This window comes from Coregonus clupeaformis, chromosome 19 (genome assembly GCF_020615455.1).
Source record: "Coregonus clupeaformis isolate EN_2021a chromosome 19, ASM2061545v1, whole genome shotgun sequence".
Taxonomy (NCBI): Eukaryota; Metazoa; Chordata; class Actinopteri; order Salmoniformes; family Salmonidae; genus Coregonus; species Coregonus clupeaformis.
In genome coordinates, this window is record NC_059210.1 from 22,829,647 (window position 1) to 22,851,066 (window position 21,420).

The window sequence follows — 21,420 nt, forward strand, 5'->3', positions numbered from 1 at the left end:
TGCTTACACACGAGACCCATAGAGAGGTCATGAACTGGACTTCTAGATGTCTGTATACAGAACACAGATGGACACTGACACAGTATGCCTTTTGTAAACACCAGCTGGGCGTGCTGAAAAGATGTCTGAATAATCAGTGTGTCATCCCCGGTGACTGGTAGTTCCCTATCCAACTTTAGGCAGGCAATGCCATTTCTAAAAATATTTTAGGTATATAGGTATTTTGCAGATCATATGAAACACTCCATATTCCAGCAAATGTATATGAAATGTTGACAATCGCTTGTAGGCTACCTTCCATACCAGTTACTTAATAGTTCCTTAATAGTGCAGGGTACTCTGTTGCCCTAGACTTTGCTCCATTGGTGTTAGAGGGAGCATCACACATTTGTAATAACACAAGGGACTTGAATTAGTGAAGTAATTTTTTAGTATTTTGACAGACAGGTTTGTTTTCCAGCTAAAGTAGGTAACCTTTCATAGGTTGTCCTGAAAAGCAGAGTAAGGAAAGGAAAAATACGTCTTGATATGACATTAATAAAATGCACATACATTTATTTTTGTTGTATTCTGGGTGCATGTTTTGTTGAAATATTCTCCATAGAAAGAATGCCAGAACCAGTAAGACAGAATTAAACAGTTCCTCTGGGGACTGGGGGAGGAGCAGAGTTTGACAGAGACCCTTTGTACTGGACAAAGAAGTCTTCATATTAGATAGGTCAGCCTGACTGCTGCCGGTCATTTCATGCTGAACTTGGAGGAGGCATAACGCTAATCAATAGAGTAGGTGTGAGTATTGATTGTGTCCTGGTTAGCAACTTAATTTAACCTTTGTCTTAATTCCCTTTGTATTCTTGGAGGGTATCTGGGAATGGTTAAGACTTTACATACTGACTGCTACAAGAAGGATACAGCTTGATGATTCATGTGTTTGATCTAGTTTGTCTGCAGATTTCACATTTTCCTTAAGAATACTGTATTTTAGGGGACATTACGAGGCAGCAAAAATGAAGCGCTCCCTTGGACTATGCTTGGTGGTCTGTTTTGGGATACTCGATTTGGGTAAGTGCACTTTGGCTGTAGTGCGCTTTTAAATTGCTTTATGAGGTTTGACTACTACTGTACTTACTATATCACATGTTTTGGTGAAAGATGAGGAATACTAAACAACTCATTCATTCGAAGAATTGCTTCATTTTGTGACATGTTATATATGATATGTTTCTGATGTGTTTAATATGTTGGCATGAAAAAAAAAAGCAGTTTGTAGTTTAATTCTTAGATCACTGCAAATGTTTTCTTGCCTTGGATTCATGCAAACTTAATTGTACTCTCAGAGCGATGCAAACTTCATGTATAAATTGGATGTTTGAAAATATCTCTGACTTCAAATAACCTACTCACTAAAATATTTGTTTTTTTTAGGCTGTGCACTTCGGTGCTTCAAGTGTTCCGATTACACAGGGCGCTGCGAAAATGTTCAAGACTGCACTTATGAAGATTCCTGTTTATCTCTGAGTGAAAGAGGTGTGTTTTAAAGTCATTTTGGATAAGAGTGTCTTATATGATTAAAATGTAATGTAAATATGTTTGCTATAGGCTTTTGGATGGGTAAATCTTACATTGAAATCTGATTACACCATTTGTAGGACATTGGCTGAAACTTTCATACACATTTAGTATATTCCTATTTTCAGTCTACGGTATTTGATTGTGATTGAATAACAGTTTTATTCTGTTTAGGTGGGAAGACAATTCGACAGTGTATCAGATACACAGACTGTGACAATTCTCGGCTGTCCCAGATGTTCCCTGCAGTCTCCGGATTCACCTACCGGTGTTGCAACAGCAACCTGTGTAACAGTAGTACCACTTTTGCCACGAGATGGCCAGTTTTCGCTTTGATGGGGTCACTGTTGGTCTTCTGGTGGTCCTCACTGTGAGCTCCAACTGCCATGCAGAGCCGTCAATGGAGCTGGAGATTGATTGCAGTCAGTGATATGAATTTAGGTTGTTATTGTTGATCGAGTTCAATTTGTTGTTTAAATTGTGGATGAACAATGTCTGACTTAGCTGCAGTCTTCCTGTTTTCTCACATGCTTTTGTTTCAGTGAACTAACCTAGAGGAACACTCAAAATAGAAATCTAAATGTTTATTTATTTTCGTTGTTGTAAATTGATCCTTGACAGTTTTATGTGCATATTTGGGTTAGGCCATTAGCTTCAGAAGCATCAGGCTAAGACAACCTCGTTCATCCAATATTTTTTTTTGTTTTGTCATTTAGCAGATGCTCTTATCCAGAGCGACTTAGTTAGTGAGTGCATACATTTTCATTTTTCATACTGGCCCCCCGTGGGAATCGAACCCACAACCCTGGCGTTGCAAGCGCCATGCTCTACCAACTGAGCTACAGGAGGCCGTAATAATGAATAATGTGTTAGCTACTGTAGTCTGAAGGAGGGTTTCCTCCCACTTTATGTACACTTACCACAGCCTCATTTTACCATGATGATTAATCAATTTTACTTGGAAGGCAGAATAGTCACGAAGATAGGCTGCACAGATGGGATGGGATATGCTAGTAGTCTATTCACCGACCTAGGCACGTACTCACCCAAGTCAAGACTGGAAAAAAATGTTAATTGAAAATGTATTTCCCCAGTGTTTTACATTTTGTGATAAGAAATGTTTCAATAATATTAACATTTAACATTTTAAACCATGTTAAAAGTTGTAAATTGTCAATCAGTTTTATCCTCACTTGTAAAAGACTCACCCAAACCAATAAAATGACCTACTGGTATATGAAAGAGACTGTTTCACGTTTCTTTGTAACCCTGTTTGTAATAGCAAGGGGGTTATCCACAGTAGCCTGTAGCTGCCCTAAATGGACTGTTAAGTTTCCTCGAAATACAACGTCCAACCAGCAACTAGCTTACTAGCTAGCAAAAAAAAAAAAGCAACAAAAGTATTGGATACTCCATCAACACACTGCAATTTAAGACACACTTTTGAAAGTACGGCCAAGTGCACCTTTTAATTATTTAAACAGTTAATCTTTTTTTTTTTTATGACAATTTGTCGGACGGATGTGGGTAGGGAAAGTTGCTATTACACCAGTTGTTTGCACAACATTTAATATAATGTTCACATCAAAAATTGGTTATCAATAAATACAAATAAATACATCTTAAACATCCTGTGGTATTATGTGGGATACAGTGGGTTATAAAAAGGCTTCTGGGAATCCTCTCCATTGTGATTATCATGAGCTCCTTGAGGCTACACATGTGCTTTCTTACAATTTAACTTAATTTATGTTAAAAGGTAAAATAAGAATGCCAATACTGTTGAATAATGTTCAATCTTTAAAGCTGAAGTGTTACAGATCCCGCATATATACATTTAAAGGTAATTTCTGATTGAGCCAACTAAAGCGGGAACATTGCCTTTCAATTTCAATCAGCTGTAAAACTAAACTTCCGTGGTGTGGACTGAATAAAGCCCTAAGTCAACACAACTACAAAAATAAAATGACAACAAAAGGTAATAATTTTACTAGAGCATTATATCAATACATGTACCTTATTTTCACGCATCAATTTTACTATTCTCTGTCACTAAAGTCTCCCAGACCTTCCACCTCAATCTTTCGGCCAATCTCTTCTAGCTGAACTGTTTTCTTCTGCCCATTCTTCTCCTTTGCTTTCACATGCTCCTCTTTCTCTGGCTGTGCTGCATACCAGGGCCGGGAGGCAGAGCTGCTATCACAAGTCCGGCCCCCTCTTCGGAACCCTCCCCTGCCAGCCCTGACCAATCCCCAGCCCTGTAGCTGGCCTTCAGGCACGTCCCCCTCCTGCACTCCTCGTATCTGGTCCAGCTCCTTGGCGCTGAGGGAGGGCATGCGCACAGGGACAGTGTTCCCGAACTTCGAGTAGTCCACTGAGTAGCGGCCATCCTCCTCCGTCATGATGGAAACAAAACGCCGGCCCCACAGAATCTCCTCGGGGGTGTAGGAAGTACGCGCCTGCATGGTGATACCTGTGGTTTCCACCACACCTGTCAATCAACAAAGAAAATAAATCGGTCATTTGTTTTTGACAAATCAGAATACCACAAGTTATTGATTACTTTCAATGAAATTCAAAAATCATTTATTTGTTTGAAATTCGTTTGTGATACTGGGGACATGAAATAGAATACCAAAAAAAACGTGAATTTTAAGGGCTACAGTAGACCACCTTTGAGGTCTGAAAACATCTGACAAACTTTGATTTTGGAGTGAACTATCACTTGAAGGTTGTGGGCTCTATTTTAACAAACCTAACGCAATGGTAAATCTTATCACTGGCGGAAGCATTATAGGTTTGGTGGTGTCAGAAATATTTTAGTTATTTTCACAACCGGAATTATGGCCGCAGTAGCTGGCGGTGGTGCGAAAGGGCTGGGTTTTGATGAATAAACAAGTAGTGTGTGTCGAAGCTTGGCCCCTCTCTGGCCAATCAGAATGTGCTCTATGGCTAAATATGTGGTTGCTTCAAGTTGTGTCTTTACAGTCTTATGTATTGCGTAGTCATCAACTCTAATTAGAATGTTAGTCCGTAATAGCCTAGGTGGTTAAATAGCCTGCCCCATATTTTCTAAATATGTTGAACATGTTTGCAGTCCCCATTGTTCTCATTGCATTGCTTCAATATGGTATTACATTGTTAAACATAGGCTATAGCATTCACACTGATATAGGGGGAAGCCTTTTATAAGTTGCAGTCTGGACATGGACATGCCAAACGTAGTCAATAAACTAGATTAAATTCACTAGGCTATTGATAAGGTCTAAAAATACAGTTTATAATTCGAATCAAATTCTAATAAAAACAAAACAACTTGTTTTAAATAGGCTATGTCTAAATAAAGTTACAGGCATTTTCGAAGGAAATAGTAACACAATAAAATAATAACGAGGCTATATACAAGGAGTACCAGTACTGAGTCAATGTGCAGGGGTACGAGGTAATTGAGGTAATATGTACATGTAGGTAGGGGTAAAAGTGACTAGGCAGGCCTCTCGAGTGGCAGTGCCTTAGACCGCTGCGCATCACAGTGCTTGAGGCGTCACTACAGACCTGGGTTTGATCCCAGGCTGTGTCACAGCCAGCCGTGACCGGGAGACCAATGAGGCGGCGCACAATTGGCCCAGCGTCGTCCGGGTTAGGGGAGGGTTTGGCCGGCCGGGATTTCCTTGTCCCGTCGTGCTGTAGCGACTCTTTGTGACGGGCTTGGCGCCTGCAAGCTGACTTCGGTCGCCAGCTGGACGGTGTTTCTTCCGACACATTGGTGAGGCTGGCTTCCGGGTTAACCTCTTAAATGTAATACCAAAAAGTAACTGCTATTCATGCATAATTACATGATTCTGACATGCCAAAACTTGGTATATTTGGAGAAAAGACATCTGGTAGATTATGAGGAAATTATCGATAGGAGTTACATAGTTCAGAATACACAAGATCAAGCACACACAAAATAACCATTTTAAAATATATATATATTTTGGAAGTCATCTTTCATTGACAAGCTATAAGTGAATTATTGATTCCCAGAGCTGGAAACACATCAGATGGCTTCCACAACATGTGAACAATATCAGAAGAAAATGGGATTGATAGACCTGACAACTAGAAATGGGCAGATGTTTAAGTAAGTGGTGTCAGGTGTGGTCACGGACCGTTTCCAAGTGTCCCTAAACCTCTCCAAAGTGGCATATGTCTGTAAATTAGATCATTCCAGTGCTATTACATATTTGCAATCCCTAAATGCTATTTGTTCAGTATAAAAACACAATTTCTTCCATATCAACCTCACTCAAACATTCTGGTGGTGTTATGGGGTATCCAGGGTACATTCAAGTGTCCTTTCAACCTCTCCAAAGTGTCCGAATGTGGTAATTGCACTGTTTTTGCACACTGGATGTGCCTGAAAGTTATTGTCCACTACAAAAACTAAATTTCTATAACACCAACCTCTCTCAAACATTGTGGTGGTGTCGGGGGACATATAGGGGATATCCAAGTGTTTTTTCAACCTCTCCAAAGTGCCTGAACGTTTAGCGTAGGCATATCCAATTTATTGGTCCCACATACAAATAAATAATATCAAAAGCAACAGATATACATTAGAAAATATAAAATGTCTTATCAAACACAAACTTGGTTACACACGTGTCCTTTGCTAAAAAAGGTGCAAAAATAGAAATAAGCGGAACTATTTACAAATGGCATTCGTGTTCGTTTTACATCCCAGGTGTAGATGATTAGATTTCACTTTCAACATAGCTTGTGCATGTCGTGATAGTCTTTGAAGCAGTCCCTCGCTGCCACGAAACAAAAAGCGAACTGGCATTTCGGAGAGAAGATCTGGCATTTCACCCTTTTTCCCCCCGTGTTTTGTGCAATGCTTGCAGTTCTATCTTTTGTCTTTTGGCATGTGAGTTGGATAGTGGCGCTCACCTTGAGTGGGGGGTTTTGTGAGGTTGCTTTTGGCCCTCAATTCAGCCATTTCCAAAACCAGCTGCTCTCGGAAGGCCAACTGGGAGAGAGGGGTTTGACCTTTTGCTTTGGCCATCTGCTTGTGGAGAATGAAAGCATTTACTGTAGCAATGTCCACAAAGTGGTTTAAAAAAAAGTCTTATACCACTTCCTGGTCTTTTGGAGGACCTGGTAGTAGCCTATCAGAGTATCAGATAGGTCGACACCCCCCCATGCTGGTATTGTAGTCCTTCACAGAAACGGGGACATTCTTCGTTTTTCCATTCTTCCTTTTTCACCATCCTTGACACATAGTTGTTATTGAATGCCTTATGCTGTGTGGTGAGCATGGTTACTTCCTTAGTGTCCTTCCATTTCACAAAAAGCAGCTTGTTAGTCCTGATCCAATGTATGGTCCCCCTCTACGCTGTCTTTGTCATGTGGTTTACCTTGGTCTTGGGGAAACCGATTCTGTTAGGACGAATGGTGCCACAAGACCCTATGTTATTTTTCAAGAGGTCAATGAAAAGTGGATGTAGAACCATCAGATGGGGTGATTGACATAGCAGTGGGGGGTGAAGACCTTGAGGAGTGGCTCCCAAATGTCATCATTCAAATGCTCTGCATCCTCCACTCTGTGGTGAATAAAATAAAGGGATATATTGTTGTAAGACACGACATTACTGTAAAGTATTTACTGTAAAGTAAAAACACCAAGCCTAAACTTTATCTGTACAGTGATTCACATAGATATGAAGCACACACTGCAAACAGTGACACTTTGGAGACAAAGGCAGAGGTGAGAACCACAAATAAACAATGGCCATGAGAGTTTAGGGGCCTCTCCAAAGTTACAAGGATGAAACAGAACAGCAAACAGTGAACTAATATGAAACATTGACAATAACTACTTTGGAATTATATAACATTGAAATTACTTGTTACATAGGCCTATGTAAATCCAAAGCAAAAATCCAAAGCAAAAAAAGCAGACAATTTATTAAAAACGAAATACATATAGTAAATGAGCTATATAAAGTCATGAAAATAATTTACTTACAGATCTCAAAGTGGATCCAATCCTTCTAGAAAGCAATCTTCGTCGGCCGAGTCGAAATACCCACTGTCCAAATCGCTCCCCTGATCCGAGTCCGACCAGTATTTAATTGAAAGCTTCTATGTCGGTATACTTATTTATAGCTGCCTTCTTTTTAGCTCACGGCTTTCAGGATTATGTTTTATACGGTATGATTTTACTAGCATAAAAACTGTGGATGGAAACGTGGTTATAGTTGAAGATTCTTCTTTGAGTCACAAAAGTGCATTGAAATTACTAAGGAACTGTACACACTTTGGAGAGGTGTGTGGCCACTTGGAGACACCAGTTAGACCTCTCACTCAAACCCTTGTCATTTTTTTCTTATGTTGCACCTACCACACATTTCCCAGGAATATTCTTATCATGTTACTGAATGTATTCAGAGTATTTTCTGATTTCGTTATTAATAAATGCAGCGAAAAGTACAGAAAATGTAAAATCCACATAAAATCAACACTGTAATGTTTGGATTCAGTCTTGTGTCAGGTAAACGGTTGTGTCCTCAACTTTGGTCTAATAATTTCCCCATAATCTCCAAACTGTTCCCTTTCAATTGCTACCATGCTTATGTATATGCTTTTCATATTTATTCTGTAAGAAACATTTCAATTTATCCCTATCCATATACAGTATTCAGACCCCTTTACTTTTTCCACATTTTGTTACATTACAGCCTTATTCTAAAATGGGGGGGTTCTCATCAATCTACACACAATAACCCATAATGACAAAGTAAAAACAGTTTTTTTTTATTTTTTTTTATTTATACGAAATTAAAGTATAAGTACTTTGTTGAACCACCTTTGGCAGCGATTACAGCCTCGAGTGTTCTTGGGTATGATGCTACAAGCTTGGCACACCTGTATTTGGGGAGTTTCTCCCATTATTCTCTGCAGATCCTCTCAAGCTCTGTCAGGTTGGATGGGGAGCGTCGCTGCACAGCTATTTTCAGGTCTCTAAAGGAGATGTTAGATAGGGTTCAAGTCCGGGTTCTGGCTGGGCCACTCAAGGACATTCAGAGACTTGCCCCAAAGCCACTCCTGCGTTGTCGTGGCTGTGTGCTTAGGGTCATTGTCCTGTTGGAAGGTGAACCTTCACCCCAGTCTGAGGTCCTGAGCACTCTGGAGCAGGTTTTCGTCAAGGATCTCTCTGTACTTTGCGCCGTTCATCTTTCCCTTGATTATTGACTAGTCTCCCAGTCTCTGCCACTGAAAAACATCCCCACAGCATGATGCTGCCACCACTATGCTTCACCGTAGGGATGGTATTGGCCAGGTGATGAGTGGTGCCTGGTTTTCTCCAGACATGACGCTTGGCGTTCAGGCCAAATAGTTCAATCTTGGTTTCATCAGACCAGAGAATCTTGTTTCTCATGGTCTGAGAGTCCTTTAGGTGCCTTTTGGCAAACTCCAAGTGGGCTGTCATGTGCCTTTTACTGAGGAGTGGCTTCCGTCTGGCCACTCTACCATAAAGGCCTGATTGGTGGAGTGCTGCAGAGATTGTTGTCCTTCTGGAAGGTTCTCCCATCTCCACAGAGGAACTCTGGAGCTCTGTCAGAGTGACCATCGGGTTCTTGGTCACCTCCCTGACCAAGGCCCTTCTCCCCATATTGCTCAGTTTGGCCGGGCGGCCAGCTCTAGGAAGAGTCTTGGTGGTTCCAAACATCTTCCTTTTAAGAATAATGTAGGTCCACTGTGTTCTTGAGGACCTTCAATGCTGCAGACAGTTTTTGGGTACCCTTCCCCAGATCTGTGCCTCGACACATTCCTGTCTCGGAGCTCTACGGACAATTCCTTCGACCTCATGGCTTGGTTTCTGCTCTGACATGCGCTGTCAACTGTGGGACCTTATATAGACAGGTGTATGTCTTTCCAAATCATGTCCAATCAATTGAATTTACCACAGATGGACTCCAATCAAGTTGTAGAAACATCAAGGATGATCAATGAAAACAGGATGCACCTGAGCTCTATTTCAAGTCTCATAGCAAAGGGTCTGAATACTTATGCAAGTAAGGTATTTCTGTTTTTATTTGTAATAAATTTGCAAACATTTCTAAAAAACCTGTTTTCGCTTTGTCATTATGGGGTATTGTCTGTATATTGATTAGGGAACAAATTCATTTAATTCATTTTAGAATAAGGCTGTAACATAACAAAATGTGGAAAATGGAAGGGGTCTGAATACTTTCCGAATGCACTGTAGGCCAATTCCCACGAGTGTAATGTGTTAAAACAAAACTACCAAAACTATTTCTTATGGTGAACCTGGCAATCGAAAAGCCCAAATCAGCAGGAAGGTGTGCAATCAGCAAGACTTGAGTTGTGTCCACTCCAGTCTACACAACTCTGCCGGTAAAACACCATTTTCTACAGCACATTTGGTAACAAATTACATTGGTTGTCACCCAACTAATAAAGCCTATGATTTGACATTGCAAAAGCCATTTTACACGCATTTGAATGCTGAAGCTGCACCACAGATATACACATTTTAGATCAGGGATAGGCTCTCGTTGGCCCGAGCAGCTGCGCTATGTGTTCACAGTTGTTATCTGACTAGTTAAATAGGCTACTGAAGGAGAGGATTAGAGGTATTTTCTGAGTAATAAAAGTTAGTGAAACAGCAGTTCGTAACGTTTGAATCGATTTTCTGACAATTCATGCTGCAGTTGAATCGGTTTGGGGACCTATGCACTAGATCTTAAACATTTGAACCGGTATCGGTGAATCGTATCGGTGAATCGTTACATCCCTATGAACTACACATAATCTCCTCCCATCCTACCTTCAAGAATAACGATGATCTCCATGTCCTCTGTGGCCAGGGACTGGGCGGAGACCTCATAGAGTGGGCTGCCACGTTCTATGGTGTGGCTAATGATGAGAGGGGACACCAGGAAGATGCCGTTGCTCCTAAGGGGATTCTCCACCTGGATATCCAGCTGGCAGACGGGGATCACCTCACCCTCAGTGGTGACCGTCCGGCGGATCACCTGCCACCGGCAGAGAGAGAGAAAGAGGGGACATGTTAGAGAGCTCCTCATCACTCACTGAAGCTCAAGTCCCCTCAATGGTTTCACATGACATCAGTCATCTGTTAAAACCATACTTTCATAACCATACATAACCCATAAATGTACATTTTGTGATTAAAGAGGTTATTGCACAGTGATAACAGTGTAAACATGAACATGAACATACTGCATTTGAACCCAAAACTAGCACCTCACATTTACGCTGAAGGCCCCAATTAATAGTGATCTGGGAAAAAATGATAGTTCCATATCGGGATATTATTTTTGACAATATATCGTATCGGTTTGACAATATCGCAGTATTATTTTTGCGTTAGTTGGCTGAACCTGCACCAAAACACCAGTATGTTCCCTTCAAAGATTGTTCTCCATCTTCTTTTTAAATAGTTTTCTCATGGCTCTCTTGTCCCTCTGCAGCACACATATAGTTGAAGTCGGAAGTTTACATTCACTTAGGTTGGAGTCATTAAAACTCGTTTTTTTTTCAACCACTCCACAAATGTCTTGTTAAGAAACTATAGTTTTGGCAAGTCGGTTAGGACATCTACTTTGTGATTGACACAAGCAATTTTTCCAACAATTTTTCCAATTACATACACTAAGTTGACTGTGCCTTTAAACAGCTTGGAAAATTCCAGAAAATGATGTCATGGCATTAGAAGCTTCTGATAGGCTAATTGACATCATTTTAGTCAATTGGAGGTGTACCTGTGGATGTATTTCAAGGCCTACCTTAAAACTCAGTGCCTCTTTGCTTGACATCATGGGAAAATCAAATGAAATCAGCCAAGACCTCAGACCTCTGTCAGTTAGGTTAGTATTGTGGAGTAAATAGAATGTTGTTGATCCATCCTCAGTTTTCTCCTATCACAGCCATTAAACTCTGTAACTGTTTTAAAGTCACCATTGGCCTCATGGTGAAATCCCTGAGTGGTTTCCTTTCTCTCCGGCAACTGAGTTTGGAAGGATATCTGTATCTTTGTAGTGACTGGGTGTATTGATACACCATCCAAAGTGTAATTAATAACTTCACCATGCTCAAAGGGATATTCAATGTCTGCTTTTTTAAATGTTTACCCATCTACCAATAGGTGCCCTTCTTTGCGAGGCATTGGGAAACCTCCCTGGTCTTTGTGGTTGAATCTGTGTTTGAAATTCACTGCTCAACTGAGGGACCATACAGATAATATTAAGTGTGGGGTACAGAGATTACAGTGGGGGAAAAAAGTATTTAGTCAGCCACCAATTGTGCAAGTTCTCCCACTTAAAAAGATGAGAGAGGCCTGTAATTTTCATCATAGGGACACGTCAACTATGACAGACAAAATTAGATTTTTTTTCTCCAGAAAATCACATTGTAGGATTTTTAATGAATTTATTTGCAAATTATGGTGGAAAATAAGTATTTGGTCAATAACAAAAGTTTCTGAATACTTTGTTATATACCCTTTGTTGGCAATGACACAGGTCAAACGTTTTCTGTATGTCTTCACAAGGTTTTCACACACTGTTGCTGGTATTTTGGCCCATTCCTCCATGCAGATCTCCTCTAGAGCAGTGATGTTTTGGGGCTGTCGCTGGGCAACACGGACTTTCAACTCCCTCCAAAGATTTTCTATGGGGTTGAGATCTGGAGACCTTGAAATGCTTCTTACGAAGCCACTCCTTCATTGCCCGGGCGGTGTGTTTGGGATCATTGTCATGCTGAAAGACCCAGCCACGTTTCATCTTCAATGCCCTTGCTGAGTGAAGGAGGTTTTCACTCAAAATCTCACGATACATGGCCCCATTCATTCTTTCCTTTACACGGATCAGTCGTCCTGGTCCCTTTGCAGAAAAACAGCCCCAAAGCATGATGTTTCCACCCCCATGCTTCACAGTAGGTATGGTGTTCTTTGGATGCAACTCAGCATTCTTTGTCCTCCAAACACGACGAGTTGAGTTTTTACCAAAAAGTTCTATTTTGGTTTCATCTGACCATATGACATTCTCCCAATCCTCTTCTGGATCATCCAAATGCACTCTAGCAAACTTCAGACGGGCCTGGACATGTACTGGCTTAAGCAGGGGGACACGTCTCGCACTGCAGGATTTGAGTCCCTGGCGGCGTAGTGTGTTACTGATGGTAGGCTTTGTTACTTTGGTCCCAGCTCTCTGCAGGTCATTCACTAGGTCCCCCCGTGTGGTTCTGGGATTTTTGCTCACCGTTCTTGTGATAATTTTGACCCCACAGGGTGAGATCTTGCGTGGAGCCCCAGATCAAGGGAGATTATCAGTGGTTTTGTATGTCTTCCATTTCCTAATAATTGCTCCCACAGTTGATTTCTTCAAACCAAGCTGCTTACCTATTGCAGATTCAGTCTTCCCAGCCTGGTGCAGGTCTACAATTTTGTTTCTGGTGTCCTTTGACAGCTCTTTGGTCTTGGCCATAGTGGAGTTTGGAGTGTGACTGTTTGAGGTTGTGGACAGGTGTCTTTTATACTGATAACAAGTTCAAACAGGTGCCATTAATACAGGTAAAGAGTGGAGGACAGAGGAGCCTCTTAAAGAAGAAGTTACAGGTCTGTGAGAGCCAGAAATCTTGCTTGTTTGTAGGTGACCAAATACTTATTTTCCACCATAATTTGAAAATGAAATTCATTAAAAATCCTACAATGTGATTTTCTGGAAAAAAAAATCTCAATTTGTCTGTCATAGTTGACGTATACCTATGATGAAAATTACAGGCCTCTCTCATCTTTTTAAGTGGGAGAACTTGCACAATTGGTGGCTGACTAAATACTTTTTTTCCCCACTGTATGTAGTCATTCAGAAATCATGTTAAACACTATTATTGCACACCGAGTGAGTCCATGCAATTATTATGTGACTTGTTAAGCAAATTTTTACTCCTTTACTTATTTAGGCTTGCCATAATAAAGGGGTTGAATACTTATTGACTCAAGACATTTCAGCTTTTAATTTTGTATTAATTTGTAAAAATGTCTAAAAAGATCATTCCACTTTGACATTATGGGGTATTGTGTGTAGGCCAGAGACACAAAATCTAAATGTAATCAATTTTAAATTCAGGCTGTAACACAACAAAATGTGGAAAAAGTCAAGGTGTGTGAATACTTTCTGAAGGCACAATCGTGAGAATCACAATACATATCGTATCGGTACCTAAGTATCGTGATAATATCGTATCGTGAGGTCCCTGGCAATTCCCAGCCCTACCAATTATTGTATATCCTGGGCCCAGTTTTTTAAAAAGTTATCTATCTGGATTTTGGCTATCGGATAGGATTAAATGCATTTAAATAGAATGGACGACTCATTGACGTGAATGGGGACTTCTGTTCTATTCATTCTGTTTCTATGCATTTAATCCTATCCGATTGGCGAAATCCAGATAGATAACTTTAGAAAAACTGGGCCCTGAGCATCACCTGGAGTTGAATAGTGGCCGAGATGATCATGCTCTTTCGCAGGTCACCCAAGCGGAACATAAACGTGGGCCGGCCTTGGCGTGGTGCGATCACTGCGTTCCGGGAGAAGATGAGGGTCTCTGCTCGCCGGTTGGCCTGAGCCGTCTTCATGAAGACACAGCCAAGCATCACAGCATTGACAATCAGCCCGAGAATGTTCTGGACGATCAGCACCATGATGGCCAGCGGACACTCCTCTGTCACCATTCGCCCCCCGAAACCTATTGTCACCTGGAGGACAGATGGATATGTCAAATCAGATAAATGACTACATACTGTGTACACTGTACTGTATTGTGCAGTGCAGCAGCAAATACAATTTCATTAATGTGACACAAAAAGGATTTATCCTATTTTTCTAACGTTTTCTAATGGTCCCATTAAGTGTAGTTTGATATGTTTGTACAAAACTATCAGCAAAAATGTTTTTTAAACCAATGTCAAAACGTTTGGTAAGTGGACGCTTACCTGCACTTCGATGGAAAAGAGGAAGGCAGAGGTGAAGGAGTTAATGGCAGTGACACAGGGCACGGGCCCGGGCTCCCCGTTTGGGTCACGGGGTTCCAAGTCACCGTGGGCAAAGGCCATGAGCCACCACATCATGGCAAAGAGCATCCATGAGCAGAGGAAGGCTGAGGTGAAGATGAGGAGGGAGTAATGCCATTTAAGGTCCACCATAGTCGTGAAGACATCCTGAAGGAATCTGCCCTGTGGTCGCCAAGAGATGAAAATAACGATCCATATTACAGGTACAACTCCACTGTAAATCAAATGTAAATCAAACAGGGTTTGTTAGATGATGCTCAAGTACCAGCTTCCTCCGCCTGCATTCTAGAGATGGTTACTATCATAGTGGAATGGAGATCTGGGGGCCGTATGTATCAAGCATCTCAGAATAGGAGTGCTCATTAAGGATCAGTTTTGCCTTTTAGATCACAACGAATAAGATTACATGGACAGGGGGGGCTGATCCTAGATGAGTGATTCCGGGGGGGCTGATCCTAGATGAGTGATTCCTACTCTGAGGCACTTGATTTTTGGCCAAGAAAAGTAGACATTTTCTAAATGTTCCTGACCTGCTCGCGAATGTTCTTGTGGGCCACATTACAAGATCCATTCTTGGTTATAAACCTGGCCCGTTGGGACTTGGTTTTGAACAGGTTGGGCTGGTTGGCATTCTCTGCCAGTCGGGTCAGAAAGAACCCATCTGGTAGTAGTGGGCCTTTCCGGGCCAGCATATTGATGGTGAAGTCAAAATTATATATTTCACTGGAAAGAGCACATTTTATTTGACTCAAATCTGTGGGAAAAAAATATGTCAATTGAATACATCATATATCAACTGAAACGTTTTTTACAGATAGATATCTATAGGGCAATTAATGCAAAGACAGCATCCTGATGCCAAATCATTACATACAGTAGTCATTAGATAATATCATGACAGTCATTCATTTTCAAGCTTATAACGTTTCAAAATAGTCTACACTAGCATAGGTTCATTGCAGTCATTGGATATGCAAGTGCAGGTGTACCTTTGAAGGTAGCTGAACAATTAATCGAAATTCGCCATAATATTTTTTATCAGGCTATGCTATCACTGCTATGCTAGCTATTCTAGCCAGCTAGCTAGTTTAGCCTCTTCAGCCATGAAGGCAATTGAACCAACAACGAAGCATCTATATTTTTTGAAAGACTTGCTTTCTAGCAAGCTTATATAAAATGCTACAATTTGAAGAATTTAGTCGCCAAGTGAGTGTATAATATTAAAAACACGTCATCTAGTCGCGTGCACTGTACCAAAAGCAGGTGCACAATGCCCAGACATAAGCGAGTGGCTCGCGCTGCCGGCGTAAACATCTGTCGCCAGGATCAGGGTGGTAACGATGATGAGAATGTAGCATTTGTACATATTACATTCACTGCGTTTCACACCTATGGTTTCACAATATGATAAACACATATCTTACCTCGATACAAGTGGAGTGAGTATTTTGCAATAGAAATTGAACAAATAACCAAGATGATTTTAGAGCTACGTTTGTCCCCAGCTCATTGTACTGGCGCTGTTGCAGAATGTCAAATGTAACCTGAGTGGACCACTGACCCCAAAGCACTTAATGCAGTTTGTATTTTGGGGTCAATTGAATTGATTGCATATTGTGATTCAAAGAAATTGAAAAACAACATTTTATCAACACAATTAGTAGATTTTTGTCAACAATTAGTCAGCGATTTCTTTAGCTTTTTCCTTTCTGGAAAATCTTTTTTACTTCATACTTCATTGATATATTGCAATTGCCATCACACTGCACACTGCCCTATCCCATCTGGACAAGATGAATACCTATGTAAGAATGCTGTTCATTGACTATAGCTCAGCATTCAACACCATAGTATCCTCCAAGCTCAACATTAAGCTCGAGGCCCTGGGTCTGAACCCCGCCCTGTGCAACTGGGTCCTGGACTTCCTGACGGGCCGCCCCCAGGTGGTGAAGGTAGGAAACAACATCTCCACTTCACTGATCCTCAACACTGGGGCCCCACAAGGGTGCGTGCTCAGCCCCCTCCTGTACTCCCTGTTCACCCATGACTGCGTGGCCAAGCACGCCTCCAACTCAATCATCAAGTTTGCAGACGAAACAACAGTAGTAGGCTTGATTACCAACAATGATGAGACCGCCTACAGGGAGGAGGTGAGGGCTCTGGGAATGTGGTGCCAGGAAAATAACCTCTCACTCAACATCAACAAAACAAAGGAGATCAAAAAGAAAGGAGGACCAAGGCACTCTTCATATAATTAATTAAAATGCCTTTATTAGTATGGCATGTTCAATAGAAACAAGTTTTTGTTTTTAATCCGACGCGTTTCGGCTGCATGGCCTTCGTCAGGGAGTACAAATAAATAATACAATGTCCTCTTTTGAAAAGCTTTTCCAATTAGCCCTAATTTGAAGAGGGAGTGGTTACAAAGTTGATTGGACACACCTAGTAAGCAATACTATACACATTAAAAAGTGAAATACTGTAACTATGTTATCATACAAATACAACTCTAAGTTAGAAGTATCAGAACACTTAGAAAGGTAGTTCTAACCTTAAATATGACTGGGAAAAGTGTCAAAAATAAGAAAGCAATATATTCCATAGTACACTAGAAACCAGCAAAACATAAACAACAACGGTCTAAAAATAGCTGAGGGCAATTGAGCACAATGTCCACTAGATGACAGCATATGGACCTATCACAACCCTACATGAAGGGTGAGAAATCCATATCTTCATTTAAACCAGGGTATTTAGTGGCCTGTAGTTTGTAAATACAAAAACTTTCCCTTTGGTTGAACTGTTTAAGACGGTCCCCTTTTCTAATAGAGGCCGGAATATGATCAATACCCATAGCTTGTAGGGAGGCAGGGTTACCATGGTGTAAAGACTTGTAGTGCCTTGCCATGGGGTAGTCTTCATTGCCTACCCGTATGGCGTACTTGTGTTCCGCTAAGCGGTCTTGAAGGCATCTCTTTGTCCGTCCAATGTAGAACACCTTGCACTGTGGACATTCCAATCTATAGATGACATGAGTGGTTTTGCAGTTAATGAAATGCTTGACGTAATACTCAATTTTGGAAGCTGTGTATACAAAATACTTTTTCTGTGCAATATTTCTGCAATGGTTGCACTGGTTACATTTAAAACAAAGGAGATGATCGTGGACTTCAGGAAACAGCAGAGGGTGCACCCCCTATCCACATCGACGGGACCGCAGAGGAGAAGGTGGAAAGCTTCAAGTTCCTTGGCTTACACATCACCGACAAACTGAAATGGTCCACACACGCAGACAGTGGGGTGAAGAAGGCGCAACAGATACTTATTTTCCACCATTATTTGCAAATAAATTCATTAAAAATCCTACAATGTGATTTTCTGGATTTTTTTTCTCCAATTTGTCTGTCATAGTTGACGTGTACCTATGATGAAAATTACAGGCCTCTCTCATCTTTTTAAGTGGGAGAACTTGCACAATTGGAGGCTGACTAAATACTTTTTTCCCCCACTGTAACTATTCACCCCCCCCCCCCCAAAGTCAATACTTTGTAGAGCCACCTTTTGCAGCAATTACAGCTGCAAGTCTCTTGGGGTATGTCTCTATAAGCTTGGCACATCTAGCCACTGGGATTTTTGCCCATTCTTCAAGGCAAAACTGCTCCAGCTCCTTCAAGTTGGATGGGTTCCGCTGGTGTACAGCAATCTTTAAGTCATACCACAGATTCTCAATTGTATTGAGGTCTGGGCTTTGACTAGGCAATTCCAAGATATTTAGATGTTTCCCCTTAAACCACTCAAGTGTTGGGTTTGCGCCAGACATAGAGTTTTCCTTGATGGCCATAATGCTCAATTTTAGTCTAATCTGACCAGAGTACCTTCTTCCATATGTTTGGACTATTTTGTGTATGTCCATTACATGAAATCCAAATAAAAATCAATTTAAAATACAAGTTGTAATGCAACAAAATAGGAAAAACGCCAAGGGGGATGAATACTTTTGCAAGGCACTGTAAGTGCAACGTCACTGCAAGAGACAGGTTGGAATGTCTGACTGAAACAAGGGACAAATCGCCCTTTTTTTCCTAAATTGGTGGTGTTTGAATTTGTTGATAAAATGCGGGACATGATTATTTGGTTGCGGGCACAAAGGGCCAAAATGTGGGAATGTCCCGCACAATCCGCGACGTGGTCATTCTACATGCAACCCAATATTGCAAGATCTGAATTTGGAATACAAGTAGTCAGTTGTCAGCCCTAGATACACAGACAGCATTAGGATATCTTCATGCATCTTGGAAATATAGACCTGTAAACAGATACAATAGGTGTAAATATCAACTATGAATTTTTTGGAATGTTCAATAGACTTTCCAAGTCAAGTTTGCTGGCATCCAAATTCCAAAATGCCTGCCATAATAACATTTGATGGAGGTTAAATTACCTATAAATATGAATTGTGTAAATTAGGATTTTTTTCAGAAGTGTGTACAACACACTATAAAGAATGTTAGTGTAAATATATTTAATTCTGAATCCAATATGGCCAACATGATTACACTCAAACACCTTCGCCTGCATATACAGTACCAGTCAAAAGTTTGGACACATCTACTCATTCAAGGGTTTTTCTAGATTTTTTACTATTTTCTACATTGTAGAATAATAGTGAAGACATCAGAACTATGAAATAACACATATGGAATCATGTAGTAACCAAAAAAAGTGTTAAACAAATGAAAATATATTTTAGATTCTTCAAAGTAGCCACCCTTTGCCTTGAGGACAGCTTTGCACACTATTGGCATACTCTCAACCAGCTTCACCTGGAATGCTTTTCCAACAGTCTTGAAGGAGTTCCCACATATGCTGAGCACTTGGCTGCTTTTCCTTCACTCTGCGGTCCAACTCATCTCAATCAAATCACATTTTATTTGTCACATACACGTGTTTAGCAGATGTTATTGCGGGTGTAGCGAAATCCTTGTGATTGTTGCTCCGACAGTACAGTAATATCTAACCATTTCACAACATATACCCAATACACACAAATCTATGTAAGGAATGGAATTAACAATATATATATATATATATATATGGACGAGCAATGACAGAGCAGCATGTACTAAGATACAGTAGAATATTATAGAATACAGTATATACATATGAGATGAGTAATGCAAGATATGTAAACATTATTAAAGTGACTAGTGTTCCATTTCTTAAAGTGGCCAGTGATTTCTATAGGCAGCAGCAGCCTCTAATGTGCTAGTGATGGCTATTTAACAGTCTGATGGCCTTGAGATAGAAACTGTTTTTCAGTCTCTCGGTCCCAGCTTTGATGCACCTGTACTGACCTCGCCTTCTGAATCATAGTGGGGTGAACAGGCAGTGGCTCGGGTGGTTGATGTCCTTGATGATCTTTTTGGCCTTCCTGTGACATCAGGTGCTGTAGGTGTCCTGGAGGGTGGGTAGTTTGCCCCCGGTAATGCGTTCGGCAGACCGCACCACCCTCTGGAGAGCCCTGTGGTTGCAGGCGGTGCAGTTTCCGTACCAGGCGGTGATACAGCCCGACAGGATGCTCTCTGTAAAAGTTTGTGAGGGTTTTAGGTGCCAAGCCAAATTTCTTTAGCCTCCTGAGGTTGAAGTGTCTCTGTTGCGCCTTCTTCACCACACTGTCTGCGTGGGTGGACCATTTCAGTTTGTCAGTGATGGGTACGCCAAGGAACTTGAAGCTTTCCACCTTCTCCACTGCGGTCCCATCGATGTGGATAGGGGGGTGCACCCTCTGCTGTTTCCTGAAGTCCACGATCATCTCCTTTGTTTTGTTGACATTGAGTGAGAGGTTATTTTCCTGGCACCACACTCCCAGAGCCCTCACCTCATCCCTGTAGGCTGTCTTGTCATTGTTGGTAATCAAGCCTACTACTGTTGTGTCGTCTTCAAACTTGATGATTGAGCTTGACCACGCAGTCATGGGTGAACAGCGAGAACAGGAGGGGGCTTAGCATGCACCCTACCTCCACCACCTGGGGGCGGCCCGTCAGGAAGTCCAGGACCCAGTTGCACAGGGCAGGGTTCAGACCCAAGGCCTCGAGCTTAATGATGAGCTTGGAGGGTACTATGGTGTTGAATGCTGAGCTAAAGTCAATGAACAGCATTCTTACATAGGTATTCCTCTTGTCCAGATAGGATAGGGCAGTGTGCAGAGTGATGGCGATTGCATGATCTGTGGATCTATTGGGGCGGTAAGCAAATTGAAGTGGGTCTAGGGTGACAGGTAAGGTAGAGGTGATATGATCCTTGACTAGTCTCTCAAAGCACTTCATGATGACAGAGGTGAGTGCTATGGGGCGATAGTCATTTAATTCAGTTACCTTTGCTTTCTTGGGTACAGGAACAATGGTGGCCATCTTGAAGCAAGTGGGGACAGCAGACTGGGATAGGGAGAGATTGAATATGTCCGTTAACACAACAGCCAGCTGGTCTGCGCATGCTCTGAGGACGCGGCTAGGGATGCCGTCTGGGCCGGCAGCCTTGCGGGGGTTAACATGCTTAAATGTCTTACTCACGTCGGCCACGGAGAAGGAGAGCCCACAGTCCTTGGTAGTGGGCCGCGTCGGTGGCACTGTGTTAGACTTACAGAAAACGTTTGACCTGTGTCATTGCCAACAAAGGGTATATAACAAAGTATTGAGAAACTTTTGTTATTGACCAAATACTTATTTTCCACCATAATTTGCAAATCA

The 21,420-nt window shown here is 41.4% G+C and overlaps 2 protein-coding genes across 6 annotated transcripts; one reads left to right on the forward strand and one right to left on the reverse strand.

Moving 5' to 3' along the window:
* Positions 1-680: 680 nt before the first annotated feature.
* LOC121532095 (CD59 glycoprotein) lies at positions 681-2,332 on the forward strand. 4 transcript variants are annotated; one of them, XM_045227108.1, is made up of 4 exons: positions 681-783; positions 986-1,062; positions 1,426-1,527; positions 1,744-2,332. In XM_045227108.1, the coding sequence occupies exons 2-4, from the start codon at positions 1,008-1,010 to the stop codon at positions 1,941-1,943; spliced, it is 357 nt and encodes a 118-aa protein (XP_045083043.1). In that variant the 5' UTR covers positions 681-783; positions 986-1,007; the 3' UTR covers positions 1,944-2,332. The 4 variants fall into 4 exon arrangements, with proteins under 4 accessions (XP_045083043.1, XP_041693726.1, XP_045083044.1 ...); XM_045227109.1 differs by having other exon boundaries at positions 717-783; positions 941-1,062; XM_045227110.1 differs by having other exon boundaries at positions 759-789.
* Positions 2,333-3,121: 789 nt separating this feature from the next.
* On the reverse strand, positions 3,122-16,229 carry kcnj11l (potassium inwardly rectifying channel subfamily J member 11, like). Of its 2 annotated transcripts, none has more exons than XM_041837787.2 (6): positions 16,099-16,229; positions 15,205-15,397; positions 14,597-14,836; positions 14,090-14,359; positions 10,409-10,616; positions 3,122-4,060 (listed from the first exon to the last, which is right to left on the reverse strand). In XM_041837787.2, exons 2-6 carry the CDS (start codon positions 15,364-15,366, stop codon positions 3,609-3,611), a joined length of 1,332 nt encoding a protein of 443 aa, XP_041693721.1. In that variant the 5' UTR covers positions 15,367-15,397; positions 16,099-16,229; the 3' UTR covers positions 3,122-3,608. The 2 variants fall into 2 exon arrangements, with proteins under 2 accessions (XP_041693721.1, XP_041693720.1); XM_041837786.2 differs by having other exon boundaries at positions 15,205-15,428.
* Positions 16,230-21,420: the final 5,191 nt, after the last annotated feature.